The sequence below is a fragment of the Phyllosticta capitalensis genome, assembly GCF_038381095.1.
Source record: "Phyllosticta capitalensis strain CBS 128856 chromosome Unknown BKA78scaffold_2, whole genome shotgun sequence".
NCBI lineage: Eukaryota > Fungi > Ascomycota > Dothideomycetes > Botryosphaeriales > Phyllostictaceae > Phyllosticta > Phyllosticta capitalensis.
The window spans coordinates 762,081-789,147 of NW_027117440.1; the positions used below are offsets into that span (position 1 = coordinate 762,081).

The 27,067-nt window shown below is 55.8% G+C and overlaps 8 protein-coding genes across 8 annotated transcripts; 4 read left to right on the top strand and 4 right to left on the bottom strand.

Moving 5' to 3' along the window:
- Nucleotides 1–314: 314 nt before the first annotated feature.
- On the top strand, nt 315–5,043 carry BKA78DRAFT_340795 (uncharacterized protein; the record flags this gene model as incomplete). Its single annotated transcript, XM_066890335.1, has 2 exons — nt 315–351; nt 380–5,043. 2 exons carry the CDS (start codon nt 315–317, stop codon nt 4,897–4,899), a joined length of 4,557 nt encoding a protein of 1,518 aa, XP_066747491.1. The 3' UTR covers nt 4,900–5,043.
- Nucleotides 5,044–5,566: 523 nt separating this feature from the next.
- Nucleotides 5,567–6,960, bottom strand: BKA78DRAFT_292302 (uncharacterized protein; the record flags this gene model as incomplete). Its single annotated transcript, XM_066886033.1, has 5 exons — nt 5,567–6,031; nt 6,079–6,287; nt 6,335–6,477; nt 6,534–6,763; nt 6,820–6,960. The coding sequence occupies 5 exons, from the start codon at nt 6,958–6,960 to the stop codon at nt 5,567–5,569; spliced, it is 1,188 nt and encodes a 395-aa protein (XP_066747492.1).
- Nucleotides 6,961–8,531: 1,571 nt separating this feature from the next.
- BKA78DRAFT_329778 (ADP-ribosylation factor-binding protein-like protein GGA1) lies at nt 8,532–10,736 on the bottom strand (the record flags this gene model as incomplete). Its single annotated transcript, XM_066889699.1, has 5 exons — nt 8,532–8,732; nt 8,804–9,369; nt 9,419–9,833; nt 9,891–10,163; nt 10,212–10,736. 5 exons carry the CDS (start codon nt 10,734–10,736, stop codon nt 8,532–8,534), a joined length of 1,980 nt encoding a protein of 659 aa, XP_066747493.1.
- Nucleotides 10,737–11,054: 318 nt separating this feature from the next.
- On the top strand, nt 11,055–12,266 carry BKA78DRAFT_329779 (uncharacterized protein; the record flags this gene model as incomplete). Its single annotated transcript, XM_066889700.1, has 2 exons — nt 11,055–11,320; nt 11,375–12,266. 2 exons carry the CDS (start codon nt 11,055–11,057, stop codon nt 12,264–12,266), a joined length of 1,158 nt encoding a protein of 385 aa, XP_066747494.1.
- Nucleotides 12,267–14,185: 1,919 nt separating this feature from the next.
- BKA78DRAFT_262337 (hydroxynaphthalene reductase) lies at nt 14,186–15,514 on the bottom strand. The gene is made up of 2 exons (XM_066885435.1): nt 15,382–15,514; nt 14,186–15,329 (listed from the first exon to the last, which is right to left on the bottom strand). The coding sequence occupies exons 1-2, from the start codon at nt 15,443–15,445 to the stop codon at nt 14,578–14,580; spliced, it is 816 nt and encodes a 271-aa protein (XP_066747495.1). The 5' UTR covers nt 15,446–15,514; the 3' UTR covers nt 14,186–14,577.
- Nucleotides 15,515–18,714: 3,200 nt separating this feature from the next.
- Nucleotides 18,715–19,427, top strand: BKA78DRAFT_72268 (uncharacterized protein). Its single transcript, XM_066893646.1, has one exon. It carries the CDS (start codon nt 18,809–18,811, stop codon nt 19,352–19,354), a length of 546 nt encoding a protein of 181 aa, XP_066747496.1. The 5' UTR covers nt 18,715–18,808; the 3' UTR covers nt 19,355–19,427.
- A 1,967-nt stretch (nt 19,428–21,394) lies between these two features.
- BKA78DRAFT_72265 (uncharacterized protein) lies at nt 21,395–24,750 on the bottom strand. The gene is made up of 2 exons (XM_066893645.1): nt 22,743–24,750; nt 21,395–22,677 (listed from the first exon to the last, which is right to left on the bottom strand). Exons 1-2 carry the CDS (start codon nt 24,515–24,517, stop codon nt 21,582–21,584), a joined length of 2,871 nt encoding a protein of 956 aa, XP_066747497.1. The 5' UTR covers nt 24,518–24,750; the 3' UTR covers nt 21,395–21,581.
- Nucleotides 24,751–25,411: 661 nt separating this feature from the next.
- On the top strand, nt 25,412–26,487 carry BKA78DRAFT_72332 (uncharacterized protein). Its single transcript, XM_066893648.1, has one exon. The coding sequence runs from the start codon at nt 25,453–25,455 to the stop codon at nt 26,299–26,301; it is 849 nt and encodes a 282-aa protein (XP_066747498.1). The 5' UTR covers nt 25,412–25,452; the 3' UTR covers nt 26,302–26,487.
- The last annotated feature ends 580 nt before the right edge of the window (nt 26,488–27,067 follow it).

Here is a 27,067-nt window from a genome sequence, read left to right on the forward strand (position 1 = left end):
CTTAGCTTTGCAATCGTTTTTTTGGTGTTTCCCGAGTCACAAAAAACTCGCCTTCCCCTTACCACCGACCTACCTCCTTTTCCTTCTCTCCTCCACCACTCCCTATCCAACCAAAACCCACCAACAACGCAAAACCAAAAACTAACTCTTACTCCCCTACAGCGGCAACGACGACCCCTGGTGCGGCGACGGCTGCCAGCCGGAATTTGGCAACTGTTCAGCAACGTCAACAAATCCCTCCAGACCGCCTATGTCCAGCCTCTACCCCGAAGCGGCGTGCGGCGCGTGGGCCGGCAACCAGACTTGCTTTGGAAATGTGGTTGGGAGCTGTTGCTCCCAGTGGGGATATTGGTGAGTATACATTTGCCTTGGATTCCAGCATCTCAGCTTGATCTTTCTCTGGAAAGGGATGGCCGATGGGAAAGTGGCCTTTATCAGTATGACTTTCTAACCAAAAACAGTGGCATAGGAGACCCCTGGTGCGGTGCAGGCTGTCAATCAGAATTCGGCGACTGTGACAGCATCTCCAGCGTCTCATCTTCATCTCCACCCACTGGTACCGCGGATCCAGCGAGCAGCGGTTCGGCTGGGATTTCTGCCTCTTCCACGCCCTCTGGCCTACCGTTCCCAGATGGCGCGTGCGGTCCCACGTACGGCGGACTTACCTGCGCCAATTCGACCTGCTGTTCTGAATGGGGCTTCTGTGGAGTCGGTGATGGATACTGCGGTACTGGATGTCAAGCGGCCTACGGGCAATGCAATGGTGGATCACAGTCCAGTGCTGCTGGCAGCAGCGTCAGCGTCAGCATCAGCATGACCTCTTCACCGATCATTCCCACGCCTTCGTCTACTGGGGCTGGCGGAACATCCCCATCCGCTTTCACAGTATCACCTCCGTCTTCTTCTGCTTCGAGCTTCCCGGATGGCGCATGCAGTGCTCAAGCCGGCGGCCAGACGTGCTTAAATGCGCCGAGCGGAAGATGTTGTTCACAATACGGCTACTGCGGTGCTGGAGACGACTTTTGCGGCACCGGATGTCAGTCTGCGTATGGAAATTGCAACGCAGTCAATGCGTCCAGCAGCAGTCCTGTCAGCAGCGGAAGCACTTCAGCCGTTCTCTCACAATCTGTGCTTTCAAGTAGCACTCCCGTGACGGCTCCGAGCAGCAGCACTTTCGGTTCGATCACATCCCCAGGCTCTTCAATGTCACAATCAGCGGCCCCTTCTTCGTCTGCCCCCGGGACAACCTACCCTGATGGCGCGTGTGGCGCAGCTGCCGGGGGACAAACTTGCTTTTCAGCTCCCTCTGGATCATGCTGTTCGCAGTACAACTTTTGCGGCACGGGTGAAGCGTTTTGCGGAGTGGGCTGCCAGTCTCCTTACGGCGACTGCTGGTCGAACGTCACGTCGTCATCTGCAAGCCAATCTTCGGCCCAATCCTCGTCTATCTCGCTGTCTGCATCTTCGTTGGTCAGCTCTCAATCTTCCATCGTGATTTCCTCGTGCTCCTCGTCGTTTTCTCCAGTTTCCACGTATCCCGCTGGAGCATGCGGAGCCAACGCCGGCGGACAAACCTGCGCTAATGCCCCATCTGGACCTTGCTGTTCGCAGTACGACTTTTGCGGAACAGGGGAGGCTTTCTGTGGAGCTGGTTGCCAGTCTATCTTTGGCGAATGCTGGACCAACGTGAGCTCTTCATCTGTGGGGGTTGCTTCTACGATCGTTTCATCTGCTCAATCATCAGCAATGTCGTCCGCCGCCTCATCTTTGGCAATGTCATCATCTACTGCCGCATCGTCTTCCTCATCTCCGATTTCCACATATCCAGCAGGCGCTTGCGGAGCGAATGCCGGCAATCAAACCTGCGCAAACGCTCAGTCCGGGCCATGTTGCTCCCTGTACGGCTACTGTGGCAGCGGAAACGATTTCTGCGGTGCTGGCTGTCAGTCAATGTTCGGAGAATGCTGGAGCAACGTCACCTCGTCTTCCAGCAGTGGTCTTGCCGCGTCTACGAGCAGCCTGGCAGGACAGTCCTCTGTAATTTCGTCTTCAACACTCTCCCTCGCTCAGTCGTCGTCGACGGCTGCCATGTCATCATCGTCCAGCCCTGTTTCCACCTACCCTGCAGGCTCTTGTGGTGTGACTGGTGGTGGGCAGACTTGCGCAAATGCTCCTTCAGGTCCGTGTTGTTCTCAATACGATTATTGCGGCACTGGCGCGGATTTCTGCGGTGCTGGGTGCCAGTCGATGTTTGGGGAATGCTGGAACAACGCCAGCTCTTCGTTGTCCAGCAGCATGGGCATGTCGAGCAGTAGCATTGCTGTGTCATCTTCAGCCTCTTCGCTTGCTGCCTCATCTCTCCAGTCCTCGTCTGTGGTTGGGACGTCTGCGTCGTCCAGCCCCGTGTCCACGTATCCTGCCGGGGCTTGTGGCGCGAACGCCGGAGGTCAGACCTGTGCCAACGCCCCTTCAGGTCCCTGTTGCTCTGAATATGGGTACTGTGGGACCGGAGATGGCTTTTGCGGAAGTGGATGCCAGCCTCTTTATGGCGAGTGCAACTCGACATCATCCTCCAGCGCCCTACTGAGCTCAACTCTGGCCTCCTCGACAGCCTCTTCGATTGCGTCTGTAGCTTCGTCGTCAACAGCCTCAGTCGAATCTTCAAGCACGGCGCAATCCTCATCGTCAGCTCCTGCGTCCACTTGGCCAGCCGGTTCGTGTGGTGCGAATGCTGGAGGCCAAACTTGTGCAAATGCCCCTTCAGGCCCTTGCTGTTCCGAGTATGGGTACTGTGGCACAGGAGATAGCTTTTGCGGAGCGGGTTGCCAGCCGCTCTTCGGAATTTGCAACTCGACGTCGTCATCCACTGGCGTTCCCTCGAGCTCCGCGTTGGTGCCCTCTTCTACTGAGTCGTCGCCTAGCGCATCGTCAGTTCCATCTTCTGCAAGCACGTCAGTAGAAACTTCGAGCGCAGTGCAATCTTCATCAGTAGCCCCTGAGTCCACCTATCCGGCTGGCTCCTGTGGACCCAATGCAGGTGGTCAAACGTGCGCCAATGCCCCGAGTGGGCCTTGCTGCTCCCAATATGGCTACTGTGGCACAGGTGAAGGCTTCTGCGGTGCAGGTTGTCAAGCTGGCTTCGGAGAGTGCAACGCAACCTCATCATCCTCTTCGATGCTGGGAAGCACCTTGGCAGCATCCTCAGTGTCCACGTCGTCGTCGTTGGGTAGCGGTCCCTCGAGCGCGTCTTCCACGCCTCTCCTTTCTACAGCCTCATCAGTAGAGGCTTCCAGCAGCATCCAGCCCTCTTCATCAGCTCCCGCATCCACTTACCCTGCTGGTGCGTGTGGTCCCACAGCGGGAGGCCAGACCTGCGAGAACGCTTCCTCTGGACCTTGCTGTTCGCAGTATGGATATTGCGGGACTGGAGATGGCTTTTGCGGTGCCGGATGTCAAGAAGGCTTTGGCGAGTGCAACTCCACTTCTTCGTCTTCGACAAGTGCTCTCGTAAGCCAGTCGGCGCCTCAATCATCGTCCGCAGCCTCTCTGGGGGCTTCTCAAGTACCAGGGTCGTCTTCCACGAGCGTTCTCGCGAGCCAGTCTTCTGCCGCATCGTCAGCCGCAGCATCTTCATTGACATCCTCCTCTGCGCCGGCCTCAACGTACCCTGCCGGCGCTTGTGGGCTTACGGCCGGCGGCCAAACTTGTCTCAACGCACCTAGCGGACCATGCTGCTCGCAGTATGGCTACTGCGGAACGGGAGATGGCTTTTGTGGAGCAGGTTGCCAAGCTGAATTCGGGGAGTGCAATTCCACCTCCTCGTCTTCAACAAGTATTATCGCAAGCCCGTCGCCAGCCTCATCTTCCACGAGTGTTTTTGAGAGCCCGTCGTCAGCCTCATCTTCCGCCACAGCCTCTTCTTTGACGTCTTCAACCGCCCCGGCATCCACCTACCCTGCCGGCGCTTGTGGGCTTACGGCCGGCGGTCAAACTTGTCTCAACGCACCTAGCGGACCTTGCTGTTCGCAGTACGGCTACTGCGGAACAGGAGACGGATTTTGCGGAGCTGGTTGTCAAGCTGAGTTTGGGGAGTGCAACTCGACTTCTTCATCTTCGACAAGCATCCTCGTCAGCCAGTCGTCGGCAGCGTCCTCAAGTGGAGTCTCTTCACTAACGTCGTCCTCTGCTCCGGCCTCAACCTATCCGGCAGGTGCTTGTGGAGCGTCAGCTGGCGGCCAGACTTGCGCGAACGCAGATAGTGGACCTTGTTGCTCTCAGTACGGCTACTGCGGCACCGGAGATGGATTCTGTGGCGCGGGCTGCCAGGCTGATTTTGGAGAGTGCAATTCGACCGCCTCGTCGTCCTCTTCTATGCTCAGCAGCACCCAAGCAGCATCTTCCGCAGCCTCGTCTTCCCCAGCTGCATCAGTTGCAACCTCGTCATCGCCTCCTGCATCCACGTTCCCCGCCGGTGCATGTGGGCCGACCGCTGGCGGCCAGACTTGTGCCAATGCAGATAGTGGACCTTGTTGCTCACAATACGGCTACTGCGGCACCGGAGATGGATTTTGTGGCATAGGCTGCCAATCTGCTTTCGGGGAGTGCAACTCAACTTCTGTTAGCAGCAGCCAAGTAGCTGGGTCATCAACGCTCTCGCCCTCGAGCTCGCCCTCCGCCACAGCATACCCTGATGGTGCTTGTGGCCCGACGGCCGGCGGTCAGAACTGCACCAACGCCCCATCAGGACCTTGCTGCTCACAATATGGCTACTGCGGAACCGGGGACGGCTTCTGCGGCGCTGGTTGCCAGAGTGCGTTTGGAGAGTGTACGCCAACGACGGGCGGAGGTCGCTTAAGGCTCCGGGGGCTGAAGAGAGGATGGTGGTTTGGAGCGGAGTAGACTTGAATGGCCTCCCCGTGAAGCTTCAGAGAATGGGGTCTCGGCATGTTGAGCCTTGACGTGGTCGCGCGTCGTTTGGAATTCATTAGCAAGGGTCGAGTCTTGAGAAGACGTTTAGATACCCACATTTTGCTCGGCATGTACTAGCTCTTATCATTTTCAAAGTCTTCCGCAAAGGGCGGAACATCGTTGCCCTGAACTCACTTCGAATGGAGCAAGATGTCCATGTGTATGCGGCAGCCGTGTAAAGGATACCGAGGACTGCAACTTGTCAGCAAATCTGCCGCAGAATCATTCAACGGTGCTCAAAGAGCTGAGTACGAAACAGAATAAGGAAAGACCCAATGCTTGTTTCCAAGCATCGGGGTCATTGTATCTGAACTAAGAAAACAGCAAAGAAAAGCAAAAGTCCGCCCGCCGATTTCTAACCGAGTGAGAGCCCCCGATCCCTGAGGATGGTAGGCAAATTATTCCCCAGCAAGAAACAGCAAAAAGAAAATGGAAAGGGTGAAAGCAAAAGTACTAAGACGCCTTAGTACGAAGATGGAAACTCAGTAGGGGAGGTGTCGATGCTGAAGTGCTACGAGCGTTGGTTTCCAAGGATTTTGCCGCGATCCGGGGGATGGAGTTGGGTTTGGAGTTGGTAAGAGTGAGCCAAGCTGGTCTGTCAAACAGACTCCCTTGGGATGACGACTCTGTCGTCGTTGCTACAGAGACTCTCCAACTCAAACTCTTCGGTGCTACGGCTGACGTTGCTCTTCTTGGCGCTGGAAAAGCCGCGTTCATTGGTGTTCAAGTTCTCGGTGAATCGAGATCTGTGCGAAGCGCTGGAGGGGGCTCTTGGTTCCTTGCTGATCTGGATGACGACAGTAGGACTTGGTGCATTGGAGGCGTGGCCTGGGACACCACCAGCAGCGCGAGGGATGATTGGCCTGTTGATACCAGCTCTGCCAGCCTCTGGATCTTGGTCGGCAGGAGGAGTAGGCTTGCCGAAGCGCTTTCGGACCCAGTCAGAAAGACCAAGCTTGTTCAATTCTCCGAAAACCACTGGGACGTTGGTGGTGATAATTGCCACCCAGCACTCGCGAGCACCCCACTGCGTGTTGACAAACGCCAAATTTCCTGACGGAGCCTATAATGATGTTAGTTTGATGGTTACAAGAAGCTTCGAAAACTTACTGCGTAGGGCAGGCCAATGCGAAGTGCAGCGATGATGGTGAGGAACAGACTGACACCGAAGACCACGCAGAGGGTAATCTTGCGCTCGCGGTCGGCTTGGACCCTCCAAGTCATGACTCCAACAGGCACGAGGAGGTAAAGGTCGGCGACAATGTTCAAAACCGCTGGAAGCACGCGGACAACCACGCCATAGGCCACGGAGCATTCGCCTGGAACTTGTAAGTATGTTTAGATCAGCCAGGTGAAGTGAGCGTACGATTTTTAGGACGTGGGGCCTGCCAGTAGCCGGAGAAAGAAGGCTGGCATGCAGCGAAGACGGTGATGAATGAGACCGTGAAGGTAGCGCCGACAACGACAAAGCCGATCTGCGCAAGTAGGCGTAGGAGATCCACCTGCGACCTGAAGCAATTTGGTCAGTACCTCAACAAGGTCGTGTTGCTGCATTGTTTACTCACATGAGACGCCAATAGAGCATGCACATGCAGAGCTTGGTGGTCCAGATGAGGACGATGCAAATGAACGTGTAGGCAAGCATGACTTGAGAGCCCTTGATCATCATGTCAATGTACTCAGGCGTAGGCTCGTATCCTGGGATGGAACCAGGGCCAGCCCACTGGAAGGTGGCCGCGCCCCGGTTGTTGTGGGACTCCCAGTAGTAGAGTGCATCAACGGTGAACATCATGAGCTGGAACCTCAGAGTCAGTGTTGGGAAGCTCAAGTGAGATTATCATGGCAACTTACCGCAGCGGCAAACATGAGGTAGTCATCCACTTCGAACATCTTGACGCCGATGCGCTTCGCTCGGCTGCCCAGGCGGAACCCGACGATGAGAAGCACGAGAATGAGCGTGCACAAGGTTTCAGACCAGTAGTGCTTGTACATCGTGAAGGAGAGGCGTCAAGAGACGCGTGTGAGCAATCACGGTGGCGAGGGTAGGTGACGATGCTCGGCGTGGTGGTTGCTCGGCGCGATGGTGTTGAGAGAGGAAGAGGCGGAGGGTTGAGGCGCGCCGACGAGGTTTTTGATTGAGCGGCCCTCGGCGTGTGGGCGTGGGTGTGCCGGCGTGACGGGGTATGACGACGTTCCTGCTGCGAGGAAGGTGCTCGCTCTATCGTGCCTGCCTGCTCTGGGTGACATCGAGGTGACTAATGAGGAGGCTCCACAAATCACTCACCAAGTCACCCTTTAATACTTGAAAGTGTTAGAATTTGAGACTGCCCCCAAGCCAAGGACCTGTCATATCCATGATGCCACTGGTTAATGGACCTCACAGTTCAGATGGCAGTCCTTGTTGAGTAGAGACCGGCCTGATCTGGTTGCCGACGTGGCGATACCTGACCAGCGTTCAGACGAGCCTCTCGAGCAGACAACCAGACACAAGCAGTTCATTCCGGACAGCTACAGTCTATGTAGCCAATTTCAAGCAGCGCAGACCACTTGCTCCGTCGACTTTGCATGGGCGAGGTTGCTGCCACGCTGCCATCTTCATTGGTGCCGACGATGGAAGCCGCTGACTCAAAAATCGACTGCGTCACAAACAAAAGTGCCAACGAGAGTGCTGCGAATGATCACCCTGCCTAAATAGCGTCCATGACACGACGTCCCCTTTCTTCCGTCTTTTCTGATCTTTCCGCAGTCTTTTTGACTAGCTCTTCATTGAGAAAACTTATGGTTGGAAGACTTATGTTGAGTAGAAAAGGACAACGAGCAGAGGACTGCGTATTGCGAAATTACTCACGACGCCATGGAACAGCGCACTCACATACCAAAAGATCAAGAAGACAGAGTTCGGATCGTGTCATCCATACCATGTTCTATGGATGAAAGTTCCCAGAATATGGGTTGGAATAGGCTTGAGGCTGGACGTCAGGGGTGGTGTAGCCCGCTGGGTCAAACCGTGAAAACTCGAGGAGCCAATTGCGGGTTGATCTAGCGCGAAACCCGAGAGTTCTTATCAGTATTGCTTACCGTATTGCCTGATCGTGATCAGTAGCAAGACTCGCTTGCCTCGTGACTTGTTTACTGCAACGAATGCTATCTGGGCGTCCTTTCAGAAACATGCCAGTAACGTACACAGCTGGTACCACGAACAGCATGCTCATGGAAGCCACGTTGTAGAAAATCAGGAGAGACGGGCACAGGGAGAGTGGCAATGATAGAGAAAGAGTCTTCCAAATAACCCTTCGTTGTGCCTTTACTTTGCGACCCTACTGCTCGCGCGTCGTCCCCACTGGTATCTCACTTGATGCAATCGTGCTCTTTCTACCCACCGTCCATTGCCTCAATTCCCCTCGCGAAGCCATCCGGCCTACGAAGATATCGACATCGGGGCTTCCCACGCCATGGAGCCCTCGCACGACCTGAAATGATTCAGCGCTTGCACGGAATTCCTCCAAACTAGATGCCCAAGTCGGGGGCTCAAATGAGGATGTTGAAAAGTCTTCAAAAAGCTGTCACGATACCCCCAAGCTTGCAATCTCGCCCTGCTCGTTCTTCTGCTCCGAGCCGAGCACGTAGCTTGCTTTCCAACGCATCTTAACAGCAGCACCCTTGCCACGCGGAACTCCTTGGAGGCGGATCGTTTGCGATACGCCGTTCTGCTGGTTAGGACCGAGAAGGCGACCTGACTGAGGCTCAAGTTTGAGTGTGTATCCCTGGTCACTGTTAGCTTTCAAAAGACAGAACTGGGATTCGCCAAAGTTTTGGACGCGAGTGTGATGCTTACTCTAGTCACAGCAAGCTGAATCGTCAGATCTGATATCGGCATCGGAGTGTTGTTGGATATGGACGAAAAGATGTGAAGGACGTCGTCGCCTTCGCGGGTAACGGTGAAGTCGGCCTTGATGTTGGTGTTGATGACGGTTTGAACAGAGGGTTGATCAGGGAGAGCCGAAGCAAAGTTCCACTCATCGTCATCGTTGCTCTGCGACGGTTGCTGATGTGATTGTGTTGCTGGCGGAGGAGTTGGTGTGCTGGCAAGATCAAACAGCGCATTCGAGGGAGAAGTTGCAGGTTTGAGCGACTGCTGGAACTGAAAGGGGGATCCTGTGCGGCTGGTGGAGGCAAGGGAAGCAAATGGATCAGCAGGCTTCGGCGGTGGACCCTGCTGTTGGGGCGGAGGAGTGAACATTGACGTTTGCTGTGGCGGTGTCGGTTGAGCCGAGCCTGACAGTCCGCCAAGAGAAGCCAGCGCATTGTAGTTTGGTTGAGCTGCTGGTACCTGTGGCCCTGAAGGTATTGATCCAAGAAGATTCTGCGCAGATGGTTGGGGAGTCGATTGCGATGGTGAAGCTAGTAAATGTTAGCATTGGAAGTATTCCATGTATCAGGCCAGGCATACCGGCTCCATTCATTGAGCCCAGGGAAATGACACCACCTTGTCCAAAGTTGTCTCCTCCGATGTTCAGGCCGAGCAAGTCATCCTCCAAAGCATTGCCCTTGGGTGCAGGTGCGTTGGAGCTCGACTCGGCCTGTCCGGCGGCAGGCGTCTCATCTTCAGGTCCGCCAAAGTCTATCAAAGACAGCTCGTTGTCAGGTCCTCTCTTGACACCCGCGCCGCTAGTGCCGAGAGTGCCCTTGGGTATTTTGGCAGCACCCTCGATATCACCCTTCTTGACCAGTTTATATCTCTCCAGGGTTCGGTGTATGCTGTCATTGATTTCAAACAGCTTAGCCACCGCTTCGTGGTCCTCTGACTCCTCTTCACACATTTTCTGGATCTTGGGTTGTGCGCTTGCCAACGCGTTTGCCAGCTCCTGCATGCGGTCAGCAATGACGACCGCCTCCCACGAGAGCGGCTGGCCCCTGCGTACCTCGAAAACGTCGCCCTCCTGGATTTGATCACCAGCCTGATGCTTCTGGAGCATGTCCTCGAGCAGCTTCGCCTTCTGTTGTATTTTTGCGACTTCCTCTGCAGCCTTGGCTCTGTAGTCGGTCTTGTTTCGCGTGTCGTAGCCAGCCATGACTTTCATCAATCTGTTGGCTTCCTGCAAATCGTGCGGGGTGCCTCGTCGGATGAGCTCTTGAAGCTTTGCAGACTGCGCTGCCCGTTCCTCTTCCTCCATTTCCTCGGCGGATCTCAAGCTCTACAGCGAGGGTCAGTAAGAGTGGGATAGCCGCGCAAATACACATACGTGACTCGGGTTCAAGACGGCAGCATCCTCGCGCCTGACCTCTGGGAACGTATAGCCTTTGTAACTCAGCAGCCTGTGCATGTCCCTGATAAAGCCCAGGTCCTCCTTGTAGCGTGATGTCATGCAAATGGTGGACCTCCATTCCTCAATCAACTCGAGGATGCGATTGTGGACTCGACTGGGATGGACCGGCGGGCGTTCTGGAAACCGTCTGACTAGCTCGTTGAGAAATTCCTTGGTACTGATTTGCAGATGGAAGGGGTAGCCGCAGTTCTTGACGCAAATGTCGAGCAAGTTGAGGGCCAGCAACGAGACGTTCGGATTGCGCGAGTTGACGAATCTGACAATCTCCATGGCGGCTTCGCGCGGAGCATTGCCTTTCTTCTGGTTGATGAGCTCGGCAATTTCAATATTCAAGGCGAGATTGGGCTCGAAATTCTGAGGGTCGCAGGCGTTCATAATGTAGCGCTGTAGAGCGCTCCTGGGAGGCTCGGCGAAGCCGCCGAAGCGGTCGCGCGCCGCCATTCTTGCTGAGGCCGCCTCCACGGTGGGCGATGAATTGGATCAGGAAGTCGGAGGAGCGGTGGATAGGGGTGTCTTCGAAATCGAGAGGCAGACACAATCGACGTGATTGTCGGCAGTCCAGAGACAGAGCTGATGGGCAGCGGCTGGTGGTTGCGGTCGTGGCCTCTGCGGGACGGCCGCAGCGTTCGTCATCCGAGGGGCCACCGCCCTTGGCAGAATTCTGTCGCATTCAACAAACCAGACCAATAGATATATATCCCCGTCGTCTCTTCCCTGTCCACACTTTTTATCACAGCTTCTGCAAAAGTCTCTCCACAAATGGTCCGGCATAAGAAAGACAACTTCTCCCGCGGTGGTGGTCGCGGCGGCGGCAAGAAGTACAGCAATCCTCCACGTTCTAGAGGCGCTCCACGAGACGACCAAGATAGCGAAAACGGCGAGCGCAGCGCACGCCCACCTTTCAAGGCAGCTGCCTGGGATCTGGGGCATTGCGATGCTAAGAGATGCTCTGGAAAACGTCTGATGCGCCTGGGATTTATGCGCGAGCTTCATGTTGGCCAGAAATTTGCCGGTGTCGTTGTCTCGTATGTCCTCTCTTACCAAAAACTGAGCTCGATTCTAACCAGATTCTACAACAGTCCCAAGGCCAAGCACACCGTCTCCCCCGCAGATCGCGAACTTTGTGAACAGTATGGCGCCGCTGTCGTCGAAGCATCCTGGAACCGAATCGACGAAGTTCCCTTTGGGCGAATCGGTGGCAAATGCGAGCGCCTTTTGCCTTACCTCGTTGCCGCGAACCAAACCAATTATGGACGACCATGGAGGCTCAATTGTGTTGAAGCATTGGCTGCCTGTTACTACATCTGCGGCCACCCCGAATGGGCCGAGGAAATACTTTCGTCGTTTTCTTACGGCGATGCCTTTTTGGAGATCAATGGGGAGCTTTTGAAGAGATACGCTGCGTGCGCGAACGAGGAGGAAATTCAAAAGGCAGAAGAAACCTGGTTAGAAAAGATTGAGAGGGAGTACAACAAGAGTCGTGCAAAGAAGGACGCCGCTGGGGAGGATGGTGTCTGGGGAGGTGGAAACCTCAACCGTCAGGCAGCAGACAATTCGGACGATGAAGATGGAGACAACGAAGGAGATGAAGACGACGATGAAGAGGAGGAAGACGACCGGGATCCGTATGGCTTGCCACCCTCGGACTCTGAAGACGAGGAAGAAATGGCAGAGCTTCGGCGGCGGGTACTGGCCTCGAAACCTTTTGCAAATCCCGAGCCGGACGAGTCCAAGAAGCAACACGAGCAGCCGCAGAAATCTGAGCCCCCTCCAACGTTGCACGAGGACTCAGATGCCATCTCAGGATCCGACATCGATGGTCTTGATGATGAGTTCGACAATGTCATAAACGCCACTCCGGTAACGGATAGAACTGGGATCACGCGAAAGGAGAGAATGAGGGCGGCCCAAGACAACAGTCTGAGCGCTACTTTTTCCAGGACGGTGGTATCTGCTCCCAAGAAGTGGTGATTTTCGAACATGGGGAGTTGGACACACTTGAAAGAAACACAATTCCAACCACTAGAGAATCTCTTCGACAGCTCGGACATTTTCGGTCAGACTCAGTCCTTGGCCAATATCATGTGCGAGCCAGTCGAGACTTCCAGGATCCAAGTCAGTCTACGTTATTTGAGCTGAGCAAGATTGCATTTGTGGTTGATGGAGGATTAGCGGTAGTCACCATACCACCAGCCGGGCACTTAGAGATACCTCTGACCAAGAAGATCACCTAAAATCTGAACCTCACGATGAACGTTGCCACAGAACCAAAGCTCCGCGTTTGCTGGTGATGCCGCTCCACTCCTCTAATCACAAGCCTGTGATCCCCACTCTGGCAACAAAACCGAATAGATGATCGGAACTTTTACTAGGACTTCTCATCTTTGAGTCTCTGCCTCGTGTTAAAGTCAAGATTGAAAGACATTCGGGGCTCTATGATCTCGGCGAGCCCACATCCGATTGAACCAGTAGACGTTGATGTGAATCGCTGACGCAAAAGACATAGCATGACTTCAAGACAGTCCACGTGAAAAGCTGCAGCAAACACCGGAAGAAAAGAGAACGACGGAAAGGTGTCGAGCCTTATGATCTCGACCATTTTTTCTTTCGATCTGGCGGTCTCCAAGATTTTTAATGCGTAGGCAACGTGGTCTGTTCATTGAATAAGCATGCCGGCGCGCGACATTTCTCTTCAGACTTTCTCAATAGAGGGGTGACAGGCTAAGAAGTCCACTTTCGTCTTTCATATCCTCTCAAGAAAATTGGAAGAGATGGACACGAATTCTTCTGTGAAGGATAAACATGTAGAGAAGCAGAGGAGTGGCAAGTGTACAAGCTGAGGAACGCCGTACTTGCACACAACGTCGTTCTACATTGCTCCCTCAGAGTCGCATGCACTGCCATCCGCATAGCTACAAAACCACTCGAACAAACCCTCTCACCCTCCCAAATCCCTCCACCTCCCTTCCCACTCCTCAGGGGTCGCATTCGCATCCGCATTCCCCCTCGAAATTCCATCATTCTCCCAACCCAGGTCAAAGCCTCAACCTGAAACCCTCCACAACGGCAAAGTCACCTCCACCACGCCACGAAATCCCTGCAACGAAGGTGGTCATTTGTGGCGCGAAGGCGGCGCGACGAGACAAAGCTCGGACGTGAACGCAAAGAGCGGTACGCTTTACGTTCGGCGACCCGCATTTTGCATCGGGGACTGACTGACGCATGGGCTGGCTCGCTGGCTCGATGGCTTGATGGCTGGTGTGGAGGGTGGTGGACAGGCAGATGAGGTGGGCTGCTCTAGAGGGCGGGTGGCGCGCGCTTGGGAGCCGGTTTGCCGGTGTCTTGGGATGCTTGTTTGCTCCTGGAGAGCTTGAGCGATTGGAAAAACAGGAGACGCTGCTGTTCTGCTGTTTTGTTTGCAAGTTGAGGTTGCTCGAGATGCTGGCTTTCGCAACCAGTGGGTTGCCAAATGTGATGCTTTTGTTGTGTGAAGAGCCACATCGAGGGGAGTGCATCGGCGAGGAGAAGCACAGCTGCAGGTGAGCATCGGGAGAATATTCCTCTTCCTCAGTCAAAAGGCACCTCTAGAGCGCAGTCTCCGAGTAGGCGAGGTCCAGAAGCTGGATCGACAAGGGGTAGGTGGGCAGAGCCCAAGGGTGCCGGACAGGAGGTCACTTGATTGGTCTGCTGTTCGACGTGGGAAAACTGCTGAAGTTTGGTACACCTTGCGTCAGGCGTGGAGCAACGTGACATATGACAACTACTCAACCATGGTACGGAAAAGGCTAAAGGGATAACAGCCGAGGTAGATGATGAAAGCTGTAGCGTGGAATGTTGGCGAGTATGCTCGACAGACTGGTTGGTGATGAGATAACGTGCACAAGTGAAGCAATGGGACGGAAAAATGTACGTCTATTCGAATGTATTAAATCTTGGCCTAAGCTGCCTGAAGAGTGCCTGATCACGGCCTCTTGTCTTCCTCAGTGTATGGAGACACCGGCAAAAAGAAAGTCTGTCTAGCCGAAGAATTTGTCCAGGAAGTTTGACTCTTATGCGCTAATGTGGTCCAATCGACACGCCTTGCTCCGGTAGTAAATTATGATGTACGTAAAATTCGTGCGGGTGGACCTCATGAAATGGCGGGGATTGTCGGTTGAAGGGTTTGGGGGACGATTCTAGAGGACGAGGTCCAGCACCGATTTTTTCCTGTTGCAGCATCCAATTTGTGTTGAAAGTCCGGCAAATTTACATCATGGCAGCGCCGTCAATGCCCTGGTCTTCGTCAGCAAATGTTAGAATACAATGGAAGACTATGAAAACTTACAATGACCTTGCCGTTGATCCAGTCACCATCCTGGGACGCCAGGAAGGCAACAACGCGAGCAACGTCGATGGGCTGACCGACACGGTTGCAGGGAGACCAGGTGGCGGCGTACTCGTCGACCTGGTCGTTGTTCATCTTGTCTCCACCGGGGATGTACTCCTTGCACACAGCGTGGTACATGTCGGTCTTGATTCCACCGGGGGCAACGCAGTTGACAGTGATCTTCTTGTCACCGCAGTCGATGGCCATGCAGCGGACGAAGGTCTCAATGGCACCCTTGGAGCCAGAGTAGACGGCGTGCTTGGGGACACCCTTGGCCTGACCAGTGATGGAGCCCATCATGATGATCCTGCCGCCAACCTCCATGTGCTTGTAGGCCTCACGGGCCACGAAGAACTGACCGCGGGTGTTGACCCTGAAGACGCGGTCGAACTCCTCCTCGGTAACATCCTTCAAGTGGCCGAAAGAGACAACACCAGAGTTGGAGCAGCAGATGTCGAGCTTGCCAAAGTGCTTGACGGTCTCTTGCATCAGCTTGGTGGTCTCGCTGACGTTGGCAACGTTGGCCTTGACGGCAATGGCGTCGGAGCCATTCTTCTTGATCTCATCGACGACGGCTTGCGCGGCTTCGCTGCTGTTGGCGTAGTTGACGACAACCTTTGCGCCACGGCGGGCGAGCTCGAGGGCCATCTCCTTGCCAATGCCACGGCCTGTCTCTGGTTAGCATATCTTCCATCTCATACAGTGAATATCACAACTGACCGGAACCAGTGACGACGGCAACCTTGCCCTGAAGGCTCCAGCTGGGAACACCGTTGGCGGCCATTTTAAATATGGTAAATAAGATTTGGTTGGAAGTTGAAATTGAAAGTGTAGGAAAGATGGAAGATGATGTGCTTGATGGAGAAGTATCAAGACAACGGCAGGAACAGACTATATATCATGGAGCTGTCGGAGCTGGCAAGGTACAGTGGTTCCGGAAGCGGCAGGCTTGGAGCTTTCCCCATGATGCCGTTCCCAGGGGAGCATCCGAACGACGGTGGTAGTTGTGTCCATGGTAGCTCTGGGCTGGAAAGTGTTCTGGAACCTCATTGGCGCGTTGGTTGGAACAGAGGGTTTTCGGACACGCGGGGCCGAAGGGAGGTTGGAGTAGTCAGCGCAATGCCTCGACGGGCCCCCGATGGGACGGTCCGGTAGCTCAGCCGGCGAGCTTGCGGAGCTGCATCCGGCGCATTTCGGTGCTTGGAATGGAGCGAGAGCGCGAGCAGTTGGTGAGAACCTGAAGGTAGAATAGTGCTGGCGGTGTGAGGCTGGTTGGTGGAAGGGAAGGGGTGAGGTCAGCTCGAGCTCGAGCTCAGCTTGGTGCCAGAATGCGGGGAAATGTTGTGGCCGTGTCGTCGCCATGTCGCTATACCCCTTGCGGCTACCACTTGTTTGGATGGCTGGAGCTGTCTCCCCCCACTTCGCTCGCCTCGGCGGCTATTTCCTACCACGCACACAAACCTCGCCCCTTCCAGCCTGCCCAACCCTGCTTGCCAACCCCGATATTGCTTCTCAACGACATGATCTCTGCAAAGCTGCGTCTGCCGTCCTCGCTCGGCGCTCTGCTCGCGTGCTGACGGGGTCAAGTCTCGGCTGGCACAACGGCCTCGAAGCTGACAACGACACAAAATGATCGTACAGCATCAGATCCTGTGAAAGATGGATCAAGCCGCAACACTCCCTCGAGGGCTCATAGGGGACAGCGGTATCTTTAGCGAAGCACAAGTGGCCCCCACAGAGTGAGCACTACCGCTTTCTGACCGCTCCGTAAGATGAACAGAGGGCGGTGGACGTCGCGACAATTTAGGACACTGGCTGCCGGACCTGCATCTGCAGCTGCAGCCAGCCCTGCCAACTCGTTCGGACTTTGTGACACGCCTCCCCGCTCTCCGCCCGGATTGACAGCGGTGACGGACTTCGCACAATTGGGTCCCGGACTTGAGTTGTTCGATTCCCGCCGCACGTTCGAAGCTCGCTCGCGCCCGCTCTCGAGCCCTTTGTACCGCCGATGCTTGAGCTGCCGCATCTCAACCAGTAGTTTGTCGGTCCAGCAAGAGCTGTCGGGAATGCGTCACTAGTGCCCGGAAAGCACGTGACTGCGGCCGCCAGCAATAGTACCTTCGCTTGCTGGAACACTTGGACCTCAGTCGAACCCCTGGGACCCCAACTCTTGCGATTTTGTGCAGTTGGAGAGCCGTTGAATCCAAAAGACTTGATCTTCACTCTCTGTGGCTTGCGGGATTCTCGAGTGGCTTTGGTCTCCACAAAAGTTGCTGTTTTCAGGGACCACTGAGGTCACTGGGAACGGATTGTTCATGGCAAAAGCAATAACCCGAGATTCAACACTATCAAAGATCAACCGCGCGTTGCACCATCAGATTGCTGCAGCTTCTGCATCCAAACCGTCTAGACGGAACATCGGACCGTCGATACAAGAGCCTCTATACCTACGACACGTAATATCCGTTGGCGTGGTGATTGACATCTTTGGCCATCCAGAGACATCCAGAAGTTGCGGACCATGATGTAGGGATCGGTCTGACAGCCCTCGGCCGCAGAGGCGTAGATTGCGGCGTCTGCCTCGTATGCAACTGTCAAGTGCCAAGCATTCGCACCGGTCGAGGATGTTGTGATCCCCAATTGTCCGAGTCTTGTTCTTTTTGATATTCTCCAATGTCCGGTCTTTGCAAGGGAACTGTTTGGCAGCACACTAACCGACTGCTCTGCAGCGCCACAGCGCCGGAGCCGCATCTTGTCCAAAGTTGTCCTCATGGGCAGCTCCAAATGGTTCTAGCGGCGACAGTTGGGCCCCTACGTGGACCGAGTTTCACGGCGGCGCGTGTCAATTCTTCCTGTTTAGGAAATATCTGGGGAGTACCCTGGCGTTTTTGGGGCCGTCAATGCTCTGTGACACCATACTGTCCAAGCCGTCGGAGAACCACTGAACCAACGGTTGGCGGCGCCGTTTCCCGGATCCCAAAGACCACGGCGGACGTGTGTCCAGAAAAAGGAGCATCTACCAATGCCGCCAGGATTGTGGATGAAGCAAATGGAATGGGACCCGCATCTTCTGCGTGCACCTGCACACCTAAGGCTCGGCCGAGCCAGTGTACGGGTAGGGTTAGCCTCACGCACAACGACTGATCGCCCCTCTTCCCGCTGCACCGCGGGCGGTCTTGCACACTCGGGGAGGCGGAGAGGGCCACTGAAAACCTGGTTCTGAAGCAAACGAGTGCTCCAAGCGCCTACGCGGGCCCAATTGGGACTTTCCATGGCATCATCAGGCGGCGGAACGCACACGCAGGGAGCAGCCGCCGCATTGTCCGACGAACAACAACAAGGCCCATTGGTTCCATGCCATATGTAGCCCGGTGGGTCGTGGCTTCATGCGGCGGACAGAAGGACAAAAAAAGCAGGAGAAGAAACAGGGCTTTTACGTCAAGCAACTGACGAAAGCGGCCGCCATGACTGTCAATCTAGGTGAGGTGAACTGTGCGTCCTGCCCCGATGGGACGCGTCAGTGTTTCGTGAACTATATGTATGCAATGCTTGCCAATGCTAACGGGCCCTACCGCCTACTTCGGCCGGGAAAGAAGGTAAGAAAAGGATAACATATACGTCGCGCTACCCCCCGTACCACCACGCTTCTGCACCTAGCTCCTGATTACCCATTTTTTTCTCCTCCCTCCCCTTTCTCTCTTGCGTCAAGACTCTCTTTCTTGTGCTCCGTTCTCGCACACTGGCACATCTCAGACCACCGGACGGTATCTCGCATGGCAAAAGCAACATGGGATCAGAGACAGACGGTACATATTTCACGCCGGCATCCGCAAGCTCCTCCTCCAAACCTCGCCCTTCGCAGCCAGACCGCGCCGCCTCATCTTACATCGGAACTGGACATGACGACGGGGCTTGGGGAAGCCAATGAGGACAGGAGAGAGCAAGTGTATCAGAGGTGATGGTGGTGGCCGAGTATGAAAAGGGAAAAACAGCATCGAGGGCTGAGTCTGAGTCCTGCCAAGGACCAACCCTCTGACCCATTGGCCAGGTGTGACGGAGTCCATATCATTCGACACCGCCGCCCCGGGCCACGACGACTTCATCATAAGCGGAGGCTTGCAAGAGGAGGGACATCTATGTGGATTCCATGACGATGACGGCAAGAGTCGGTGAGAGACAGGACCAAACGTTGGTTGGCGGACAAGTGAGACTGAATGGAGCAAGAGTAGGAAGTACTAAAGATGATGGTGTTGGAGTGGTGGAGAAGGTGGTGAGCAAAGGAAGGGCGACCAACCAACCAGACCATCCGGCCAATGGACCTCGAGGACCTCGACGAACCGTCTCGGTGACAGGACACCACAATCAACCACTCACACGTCCTCCACTCCCGTCGTCGTCCACACACCACCACCGCCGCCAGCCTGGGCGTCCTCCTTATCCATCCATTCACCACCATTGTTCGTCACGTACGTCACCGCACCTTCCCCACACCGCCTGCTCCCCCGCCTGCATGAACGCATCCACGCATCCACGCACGCATGCTCGCACACGTACACCACCATACTTGGTCGTCGTCGTCGTCTCCCCCATCTTAGCTTGTCGCTCCGGCTCCTACCGACCATCACGTTATCATCTCTTCTCTTTCTTTTCTCTCGTCCCGTCTTCCAGCTCTTTACTGGCCATCAACTTTTGATGCGCTGACCTCCTTAGGCTGGGGTGGCGAATTTGCACCCGGCTATCACCATCGAACATTTCATCTCCTCATCTGTTGGTTTTTTCATCTTTCATGCCGACTACTTACATCCATCCTGCAACCGGCATCAGTCCCAACTTCTGGCTACTAGCTTTCTGGTTCCTTTCCATGCCAGGCGACAACTCGATCCCGCCTCGCTGACCGCAGGAGCGAGGACACAACGCGTCCGGACAGCAGACCAACAGTGACAAGACAAGAACGGCGCGGCACATGAACCAGCCTGGCCATCCAGACCAGACGAGGAGGCCTCATACCACAGACACAGTATTGTAAATTGTGCGTATTCATCTCTTCATTCATTCACTCATTATCATTCATGGCCTTTTTACAACAACCAACCAACCAACCAACCAACAAAAAACAACAACTGAGCAAACCCAATCAACCAAACTAACCAGCGCGCTAACCCCACCAGAGACTCATTATGTAGCAACAAAACAGACCAACAATCGATCGCTCGCTCACTTCTTGTCCCCTTTTATCATTGCTCCTACCATCTACCACGCGTGTGTAAATGCCGCGGCCCCCGCCCAACGATGCGATGCGATGCGCTCGCTTGTTGATGAACGAAAGAGGAGGATGTGGAGGTGGATATTTCATGCGAGCAAAAGAAAAAGAGAGTGGGATATCAAGAAGAAGAAGATGAAGAGGAAGAGGAGGATGAACGACCAGGATGCAGAAGAGAAGAGAGAAGAGGTGCAAGTGTTGAAGCGAGGGAATATAGGATATAAAGAGATGGAATGATGGGGGTTGAAGCGAGGGAGGTGGCGATGAAAAAAAAAAAAAATGAGTAGTGGCGAATGGAAAGATCTTGAGCAAGAGAAGGAAGGTCGAGATACTGTAGGAGGAAGACGAAGAGCTTAAGGAGCTCTTTCGGACGAGGAGGAAAGGAGTGAGGCTGCAACGATGGACGTATGGATGGACGTATGGATGGGCCGGGCAGGAGAAAAAGAAAATGCTCAGGACGGGGGTGACGGCAAAGATGAATGCCAAGAGTAGCGGAACGATGGATGGATGGATGGGGCAGACAAGAGAGCAAGAGGAGAGGGCAGGGACAAGGAAAGATGGGACCAAAACGACTGGAAACAGTTGGAAAAAACACACACCAAATGAGATGACGCCAGCACCGAAACGCTCCACGCTCGCTCGCTCATTGATTCGCCTCGACCAACAAACACACCGTACCGATTAGCTATTACGCCAACAGCTCTTCGACGGACGGCGCCTCCTCGCCCGCGACCGCTGTGCTGTGCCAAGGAGAACAAAAGCCAGGAAAAGAGACGTCAATGCGACAAAAGGACACGCAAAACCAACAAGACGGACCAGAGCAAGTGCAAGAACCAAAGAATATGTCATGCGCACTGTGTGCGTTGCGTATCAAATCGCTACTAGGGTACCAAGCTGAGAGCTGTGTAGAGGCATCTATCCACGTGCCTGTGTCTGCCTTCCCATTCATTCGTCCGCGCGCGCACGTTTCTATATCGCACCGCCGCACAAAAAGAAACCCCAAGATAATGCCGCCTTCTATCCTTCGTTATCGCGACCAACCAACCGATCGACCGAACGAAAAACAAATCGCTACACCGCCGAGCAGAACAAAGAAAATGGAGACCCAGATAAAACAAACAAGGCTAGAAAGGAGGAAAAAGACATCGCTAATGATGGACATGATATGTTGTTGCATGGGATCGGGACATGACAGGCGTAAGACGCTAAATGGGACGACGACGAACGACGACGACGAACGACGATTACGTCAGGGACTTCTTTTTACGCCGCAGCGCAAGGCGTGACGTGTTGACAGACATTATGGTGGTGTGGTGGTAATGGTGCGTGGCGATATGGCGCGGTGAAGATGTGATGATGCCGGGTAGACGCGACCCCTCTTCTTGAGAGGCGCTGTCCGGAAAGATGGAAAGAAGAGTCTATTCAGCAAACACGCTTTTTGGTTTTTGCATCCACCGACCAGCCAGAGGGCGATCGGAGGAGGAGGAGACTGGATGTCGCCTCGGCGCGGCGAAGATGGGCAGATGATGATGATGAAGCGGCAAAGTCGCACTTCGACTCTACGTCGAGGGCAAGCCGAGGAGATATTTTACGAGGACGACGACCAGCGACAGTCGCCAATTTTTTTTTTTCTCTACGATGAGCGAGCGCCGCGGCTCGTTCAACTACGCGCCAAACGGTCCAACTTGCCCCTGATGCCGTCGGAGAAGCGGGTGGCATGGCCCTCATCGACAACGTCGATGCAGTGACGCAACACGGCGTAGGCATTGTCCATGGCCAACTGCGAACCGTCGCGCTTCGTCAGCGTCGGCACGCCCTCGCGCTTGGTCAGATACCTGCTCAGCAGCGGGTGATCTGGCGGGAGGGCGTCGACGGCGAAGCTGGGGCCCGGGACGGGGAACATGGTGGTGGTGGTGCTGCTGCCGCCGGCGCTGCTGCCCGTGCCTGGCGGCGAGACCGTGCTGGCCATGGGCTCGGTGTGCGTGAGGGAGTCGGTCCACAGGATGAGGGCAACGCGGTAGACGGCGCCGGCCCACCATGGCGGCCGCACGCCGCGCGGCATGCTGCGGACGAGCCGCAGCGCCTGGCCGCAATGGAAGATGGCCTCTTCGACGTCCGAAATGCACCGCTTGTGTTGCCACATGAGCTGCGCGTAGGACCCGTCGAAGCCGCCTTCGCGTCGCGCCAGACGCTCGATCTCGGGAAAGTTTGTAACGGCGTTGAGCGAGATAAGGTGGAAGAGGACCAGGTTGGCTTGCATCAGCGCGCACGCCGGGTGGCTTTTGAGGTACCGATCGGCCAGGTCGTACCACCGCTGGAGCAGCGACTGCACTTCTTCGAGACGGACCCGCGTCGACGCCGCCGTGACGGCGCGCGTGCGCTGGCGGGAGGCCGAGTTGTCGGAGAAGCACGACAGAAGCTGGCAGTACTGACAGACGAGCGATTGGAGCGGGTGCAGCAGCAGTCTCAGGTGCAACGGTGTCAGTTCGATGCCCTGGGTCGAAATCTCGTCGTCGAGGAAATGGCGGAACAGGTCACGCAGCGAAAGCGGACGTGCGCCGGATCCAACCGACGAGAAACCTCCAGAGAATTCGTGCACCTGGTTGAACATGTCAGACCATTCGGCGGCGGTCTTTGCGGTCCACAGGCAGTCGGCGTCGGGCATGGGAGCCCCGAATTCCGTCACCGAGAAGAGGGGGGCGGTATCGTGGAAGAGGGACAGGTCTTGATCAACCATGACCCATGAGTAGATCAGTCTGGAACGGGGAAATCGATCGTCAGCCACGTGCCCCACAAGCATCTTGAAAGATCAAAAACTTACCGACTCCGGGCCTCGTGCTGGATCCAGTCTGCCCAAAGGCCGTCCGGCCCGGCCTGGTCCATACGCGGCGTCGGGGCGTGCCGGGGCTCCAGGACACCCGAATGCCGCAGCATGGAAAAGTACATGCCGCGCTGACCCATGGCAATGTCCATCTGCCACTTGTCGCCGCTCCAGGCCGCCTGGACGGTAAAGAGCAAGGCCGAGTGCAGCACGACAGGGTCGCCGCTCATGATGATGTTCTTCTCGATGAGATCAAACAACGAAATTCGGCAAGCCTCGGTCAGGCCCCCGGTCAGCCAGCGCGTCTCCACCGAAGGAATGACCATGGACCCTTGAGCAATCATCATCAGCACGAGCAGGCTGGCTGCCTTGTCGTTGTACGACGAAAGCAGCCCGTTAGCGTCCAGGATGCCCCGGGCGGTCAGGGGAAAGTAGCGCTCGAAACTATTGGCATAGGAGCGCAGAAAATACTCGAGCACGCGAGCCGGGGGCAGCAGCACAAAATTGGAGCCGCCATTGGACATTGGCGAGCCTCCGCTGGCCGGCGAGCCAGAGGCGCCCTCCTTGTGGATGTCGAGGGCCTTGTGCAAAAACGACTGGGTAATGGCGAGCAGCTTGTCGCGGGTGCTCTCCTGCAGTGGCATGACGGCGAGCATTTCGGGACCGGCTGGAAAGTCGCCGTCTTCAAACTGCTGCGGCCGCCAGTTTCCCCACACCTCGTGCTGTTTGAGGCTCTGCTCCAGCCGCTCAAGGTTCAGCTTGGCCGTGCGCGGGCACGAGCTCGCAGGGATGGGCGGCGTGCACCGGAACACGCTCCACCCGTCTTGCGCCGCAATGATGGCTCCCAGGTCCGGGATGCCCTGGCCGCTGCTCACGCTCGCCTGCCGGGTGGGGTACAGCATCGACGCAGAGCTGCCCAGCTCGAGGTCCGACAGCGCGCGGTCCATTTGCGGCGTCGTGATGGGCGTGGTTACCGGCGGCAGTGCTTGGCTAAAATCTGGCAGCATCGATAGCATGGCGTCACCATGCGGGCCCGTCGCCATGCCGGTAAAATCCATGTGCATGTCCTGCGCCATCATGGGCATGTCGAAGCCGTGCGCCATGGGCATTTGCTGCCAATCCATGGCAAAGTGCGGAGACGAGCTATCCGAGTTGTGGCCATTGGTGCTAGCAAACTGCTCGTAGCCAGACATGGGGGTGTGCTGGATAAAGTCATTCATCGACGGCGTCAGCACGGGCGAGATGACGGTGGAGATGACGGCAGGAGGACCGCTCGGCGGAGAGGTGTTTTCGAAAAAGGCTGGCGGTCCATTGGTGATTTGCGGCTTCTCCTCCTCGGGACTGGCGTGGTGAGAGTGGGAGTGAGAGGCGGCCGAAACGTGTGACACGTGCGAGATGCTGGAGACGGAGCGTTGGTGAAGATGGGGCGGCGGCGGCTGTCCAAGACTCTGTTGCGGTGGATGTTGGTGTTGCTGCTGGGAATCTTGTGGTTGTTGCAGTGCAGCTGGCGAGCTGCTCGAGGATCCAGTCGACACTGTCTCGCCCGTGTTCTCAGACGAGGCCCCGCTTCCGCCATTGACCTGGACGCCATTTTCGGTCTGCACCGGCCCTCCCACGCGGGTTATTTGCTTGGAAGCCCTCCTGGTGGGCCTGAGGGTGCACTTGAGGTTTCGGCTGGCGCAGCGACTGCAAGGAAACTTTTTGTCGCACTTTGTCTTGGTCTTGGCGCAGTTGCTGCAAGCTATCGGGGTGCGGCCGGCGGATTTTGGAATCATTCCATTGTTTGGCGGCAGGCCTTCTTGGTTGTTGTTGTCTCGGCCGTGGACGGTGTAATGGCGCTGCAAGAGATCCCTAGGAGCGTCACGATCAGCTCTTGTGGTTCCAGACGATAACGAAGACGACGGCGAGCCCGAGGCCGACGCAACGTGGTACGGCGTGGCGGAATACTTACCGCCGGGCGAAGGACATGTGGCAGGTGAAGCATTTGAAGGGCTTCACGTTGGTGTCTGGGGGATGTCAGTGGAGAGGGAGAGGAGGAGGATGATGATGATGAAGAGCGTACGGGTGAGAATGTGCCTTTCCAGATGTTCATCTCTGGTAAAGGACTGGCCGCAGTAAGTGCAAAAGACCATGGTGGGCGAGAGTTGACGGAGAGTTGATGTGGCCAAGGGGAGAGGATAGCGGGGGAGAATAAAAGTGTGGAGGAAGCAAAGAGTCGTCGGAGGATGATATTATGGATGCTTATGGTATGGTTGGGAGCTGACTGGCAAGCATGGTCGTGGTTGTCGTTGGACGTGTCGGTGGATGGATGTGGATGGATGCGGTGGATGGTACGGAATAGTCGTGACATGGCTTACCCTTGCACCGACGCCAGTGCTTAGGCGCAGGGCCGGGGGGCGACGATAATGATGGGGGCGGAGCCCCCTGCTGGTGGTTTGCGTGCCCGTCGTCTACTTTTGATATCATCAGCTCCTGTGCTGGCGCCGCTTGGCCCTGGGCAACCTGCAACTGCACGGCACGCGCCCCCGTTCCTCCTGGCGACGTCCAAAATAGCCCAACGCGAAACAACGGCCACCCTGATGCAAAGTCAGCCACTCTGACCGGATCTTTTTTGTTCACCTTTTACTTACCAACCAGGAAAGCTGACGTGGGCGAACATGTTTGCTACTCTCCAACCTGCCATCTTTATTTTCTTTCGTGTCAATCATCAATGATGCGATGGTCTCGAAAGGATTCCTCCATGTGCAAATGGCAAAACTCTGTTAAGAGAGAACGATTTGACATGTGTTTCGCCTTTTTGCGCCGGCGCCGGCTCCTACGACCCTGCAATCAGGCACTACCTATGACCACGACAGGGCTGCAGTATTCTCTCTCTCAGGAACTCTCTTTTCGGTCCTTTGCACGGCTTACCTGCTTCTGCCCCGCTCCCCTCTGCCCTACGACATTTCATCCCTTTCGCTCCAGCTGTTCAGAGATTCTGCAAGGCTACTGTACGAAAGTATTGGTGGCGGTCGGCCAGTGCAGCCATCAACCGCTGCTCTCTGCAAGCCCAAACCCACTCTGTCTCCCCAAACGGGCTGCCCTCCGCTCGAAACGGGCCCCAGCAACTCCTTCAAGTCGCCGATTTTCCAAAAACCCTTCTGCTTTTGATTTTTGTGCCGAACAGCCTTTGCGCCATCGTGGACGCAGCCCCATTGCAGCCTGCCTGCCTCCCTGGCCTGCAGAGCCCTCTCCCTCACCTCCTCTTTCTCGGTACTTGATGCCGTCTTGCTCGTGGCCGACCGTGTACAACATACCCGACCGACAGAGCGACACGCGGAACCCCAGCAAGCTGGAAATTGAAAACGAGATGCGCAACGCGTCGCGCGCCAAGTCCCAAAACGGACAAGGGAAACAATGGCTGCTAGCGTCGACTGGGCGTGCATGCTGCGGGCAAACGTTAAATAGGTCAACGTACGTCCAGTGCTTCTTCCGTCGAGGGTGCTGCGTCGCGTGTCGTGGTGTGCTGCTCTTCTTTGCTTTGCCCGGGCCGCCGGTACCGTTTGGACACCCCCCTTGAGGAAAATCCACGACGTCACTATGCCTGCTTTGGGTAACGCCAGCGCTGGGGGAGGGATAGCCTGCGCGCCATGGAGTCCCGACGGCGGGGCTCAGGGAAAACGAAACCAAGGAAATATTTGGGATCCAGCAAACGGGAAAACGAAAAAAAAAAAAAAAGGGTCAAAACGACGCGTACCGCCCGCCGCGTCAGCTTGGCGACATGCCGCTCGTTTCGATGCTGCTACTACATATGTAGGTATTTCTCACTCTCATTCTCTCTCTCTACACGCCTATATCCGCTCTGCCGCCGACTCGCGCCTCTCGGGCGGTGCCATGTCCGACCGGCGATAACCCCAAGGCACGCGAGAGTGGTGTGGTAGGTCAGGGGGCATCAAATGAGTCGAAAACTAAGGCAAACTCGTCGCTCTGCACTTGGGCCAAAAGATACGAGAGGGAGGAGGGTCGGGTGGGGCAGTACATGTAGCAAGGCAAATGCCTCGTTGGGTTTGCCTCTCGACCAGGACCAGGACCAGGACGACCGGGGGGAAAAAGCACTGTGAGAGCCCATGTACTGTACATCTAGATCAGTCACGGGGAAGCAGCTCTTGCATTGGCCTGCGACTCGGCGCGAAGCACGCGAAGCACGAGGCCCTGCTGTGCGGCGCTTGTCTGCACTCTCTCCCTCTGCTGCTGCTGCGAACGAGGTCGACCACATGGCTCGCTGCTGCTGACTTGACCACAAGCTCCCATGTACAGTACTTTTGCATTCCAAGGTAACTCGAGGC

Bases quoted from the DNA above. Each gene is read 5' to 3' on its own strand.
- BKA78DRAFT_72332 (XM_066893648.1), top strand. From the start codon at position 25,453: ATGATGCGATGGTCTCGAAAGGATTCCTCCATGTGCAAATGGCAAAAC.
- BKA78DRAFT_262337 (XM_066885435.1), bottom strand. From the start codon at position 15,445: ATGGCCGCCAACGGTGTTCCCAGCTGGAGCCTTCAGGGCAAGGTTGCC. The intron at 15,330-15,381 runs GTCAGTTGTGAT...AACCAGAGACAG, and splicing joins TGCCGTCGTCACTGGTTCCG to GCCGTGGCATTGGCAAGGAG.
- BKA78DRAFT_72268 (XM_066893646.1), top strand. From the start codon at position 18,809: ATGACGATGACGGCAAGAGTCGGTGAGAGACAGGACCAAACGTTGGTT.
- BKA78DRAFT_72265 (XM_066893645.1), bottom strand. From the start codon at position 24,517: ATGATTCCAAAATCCGCCGGCCGCACCCCGATAGCTTGCAGCAACTGC. The intron at 22,678-22,742 runs GTAAGTTTTTGA...TCCCCGTTCCAG, and splicing joins CAGCACGAGGCCCGGAGTCG to ACTGATCTACTCATGGGTCA.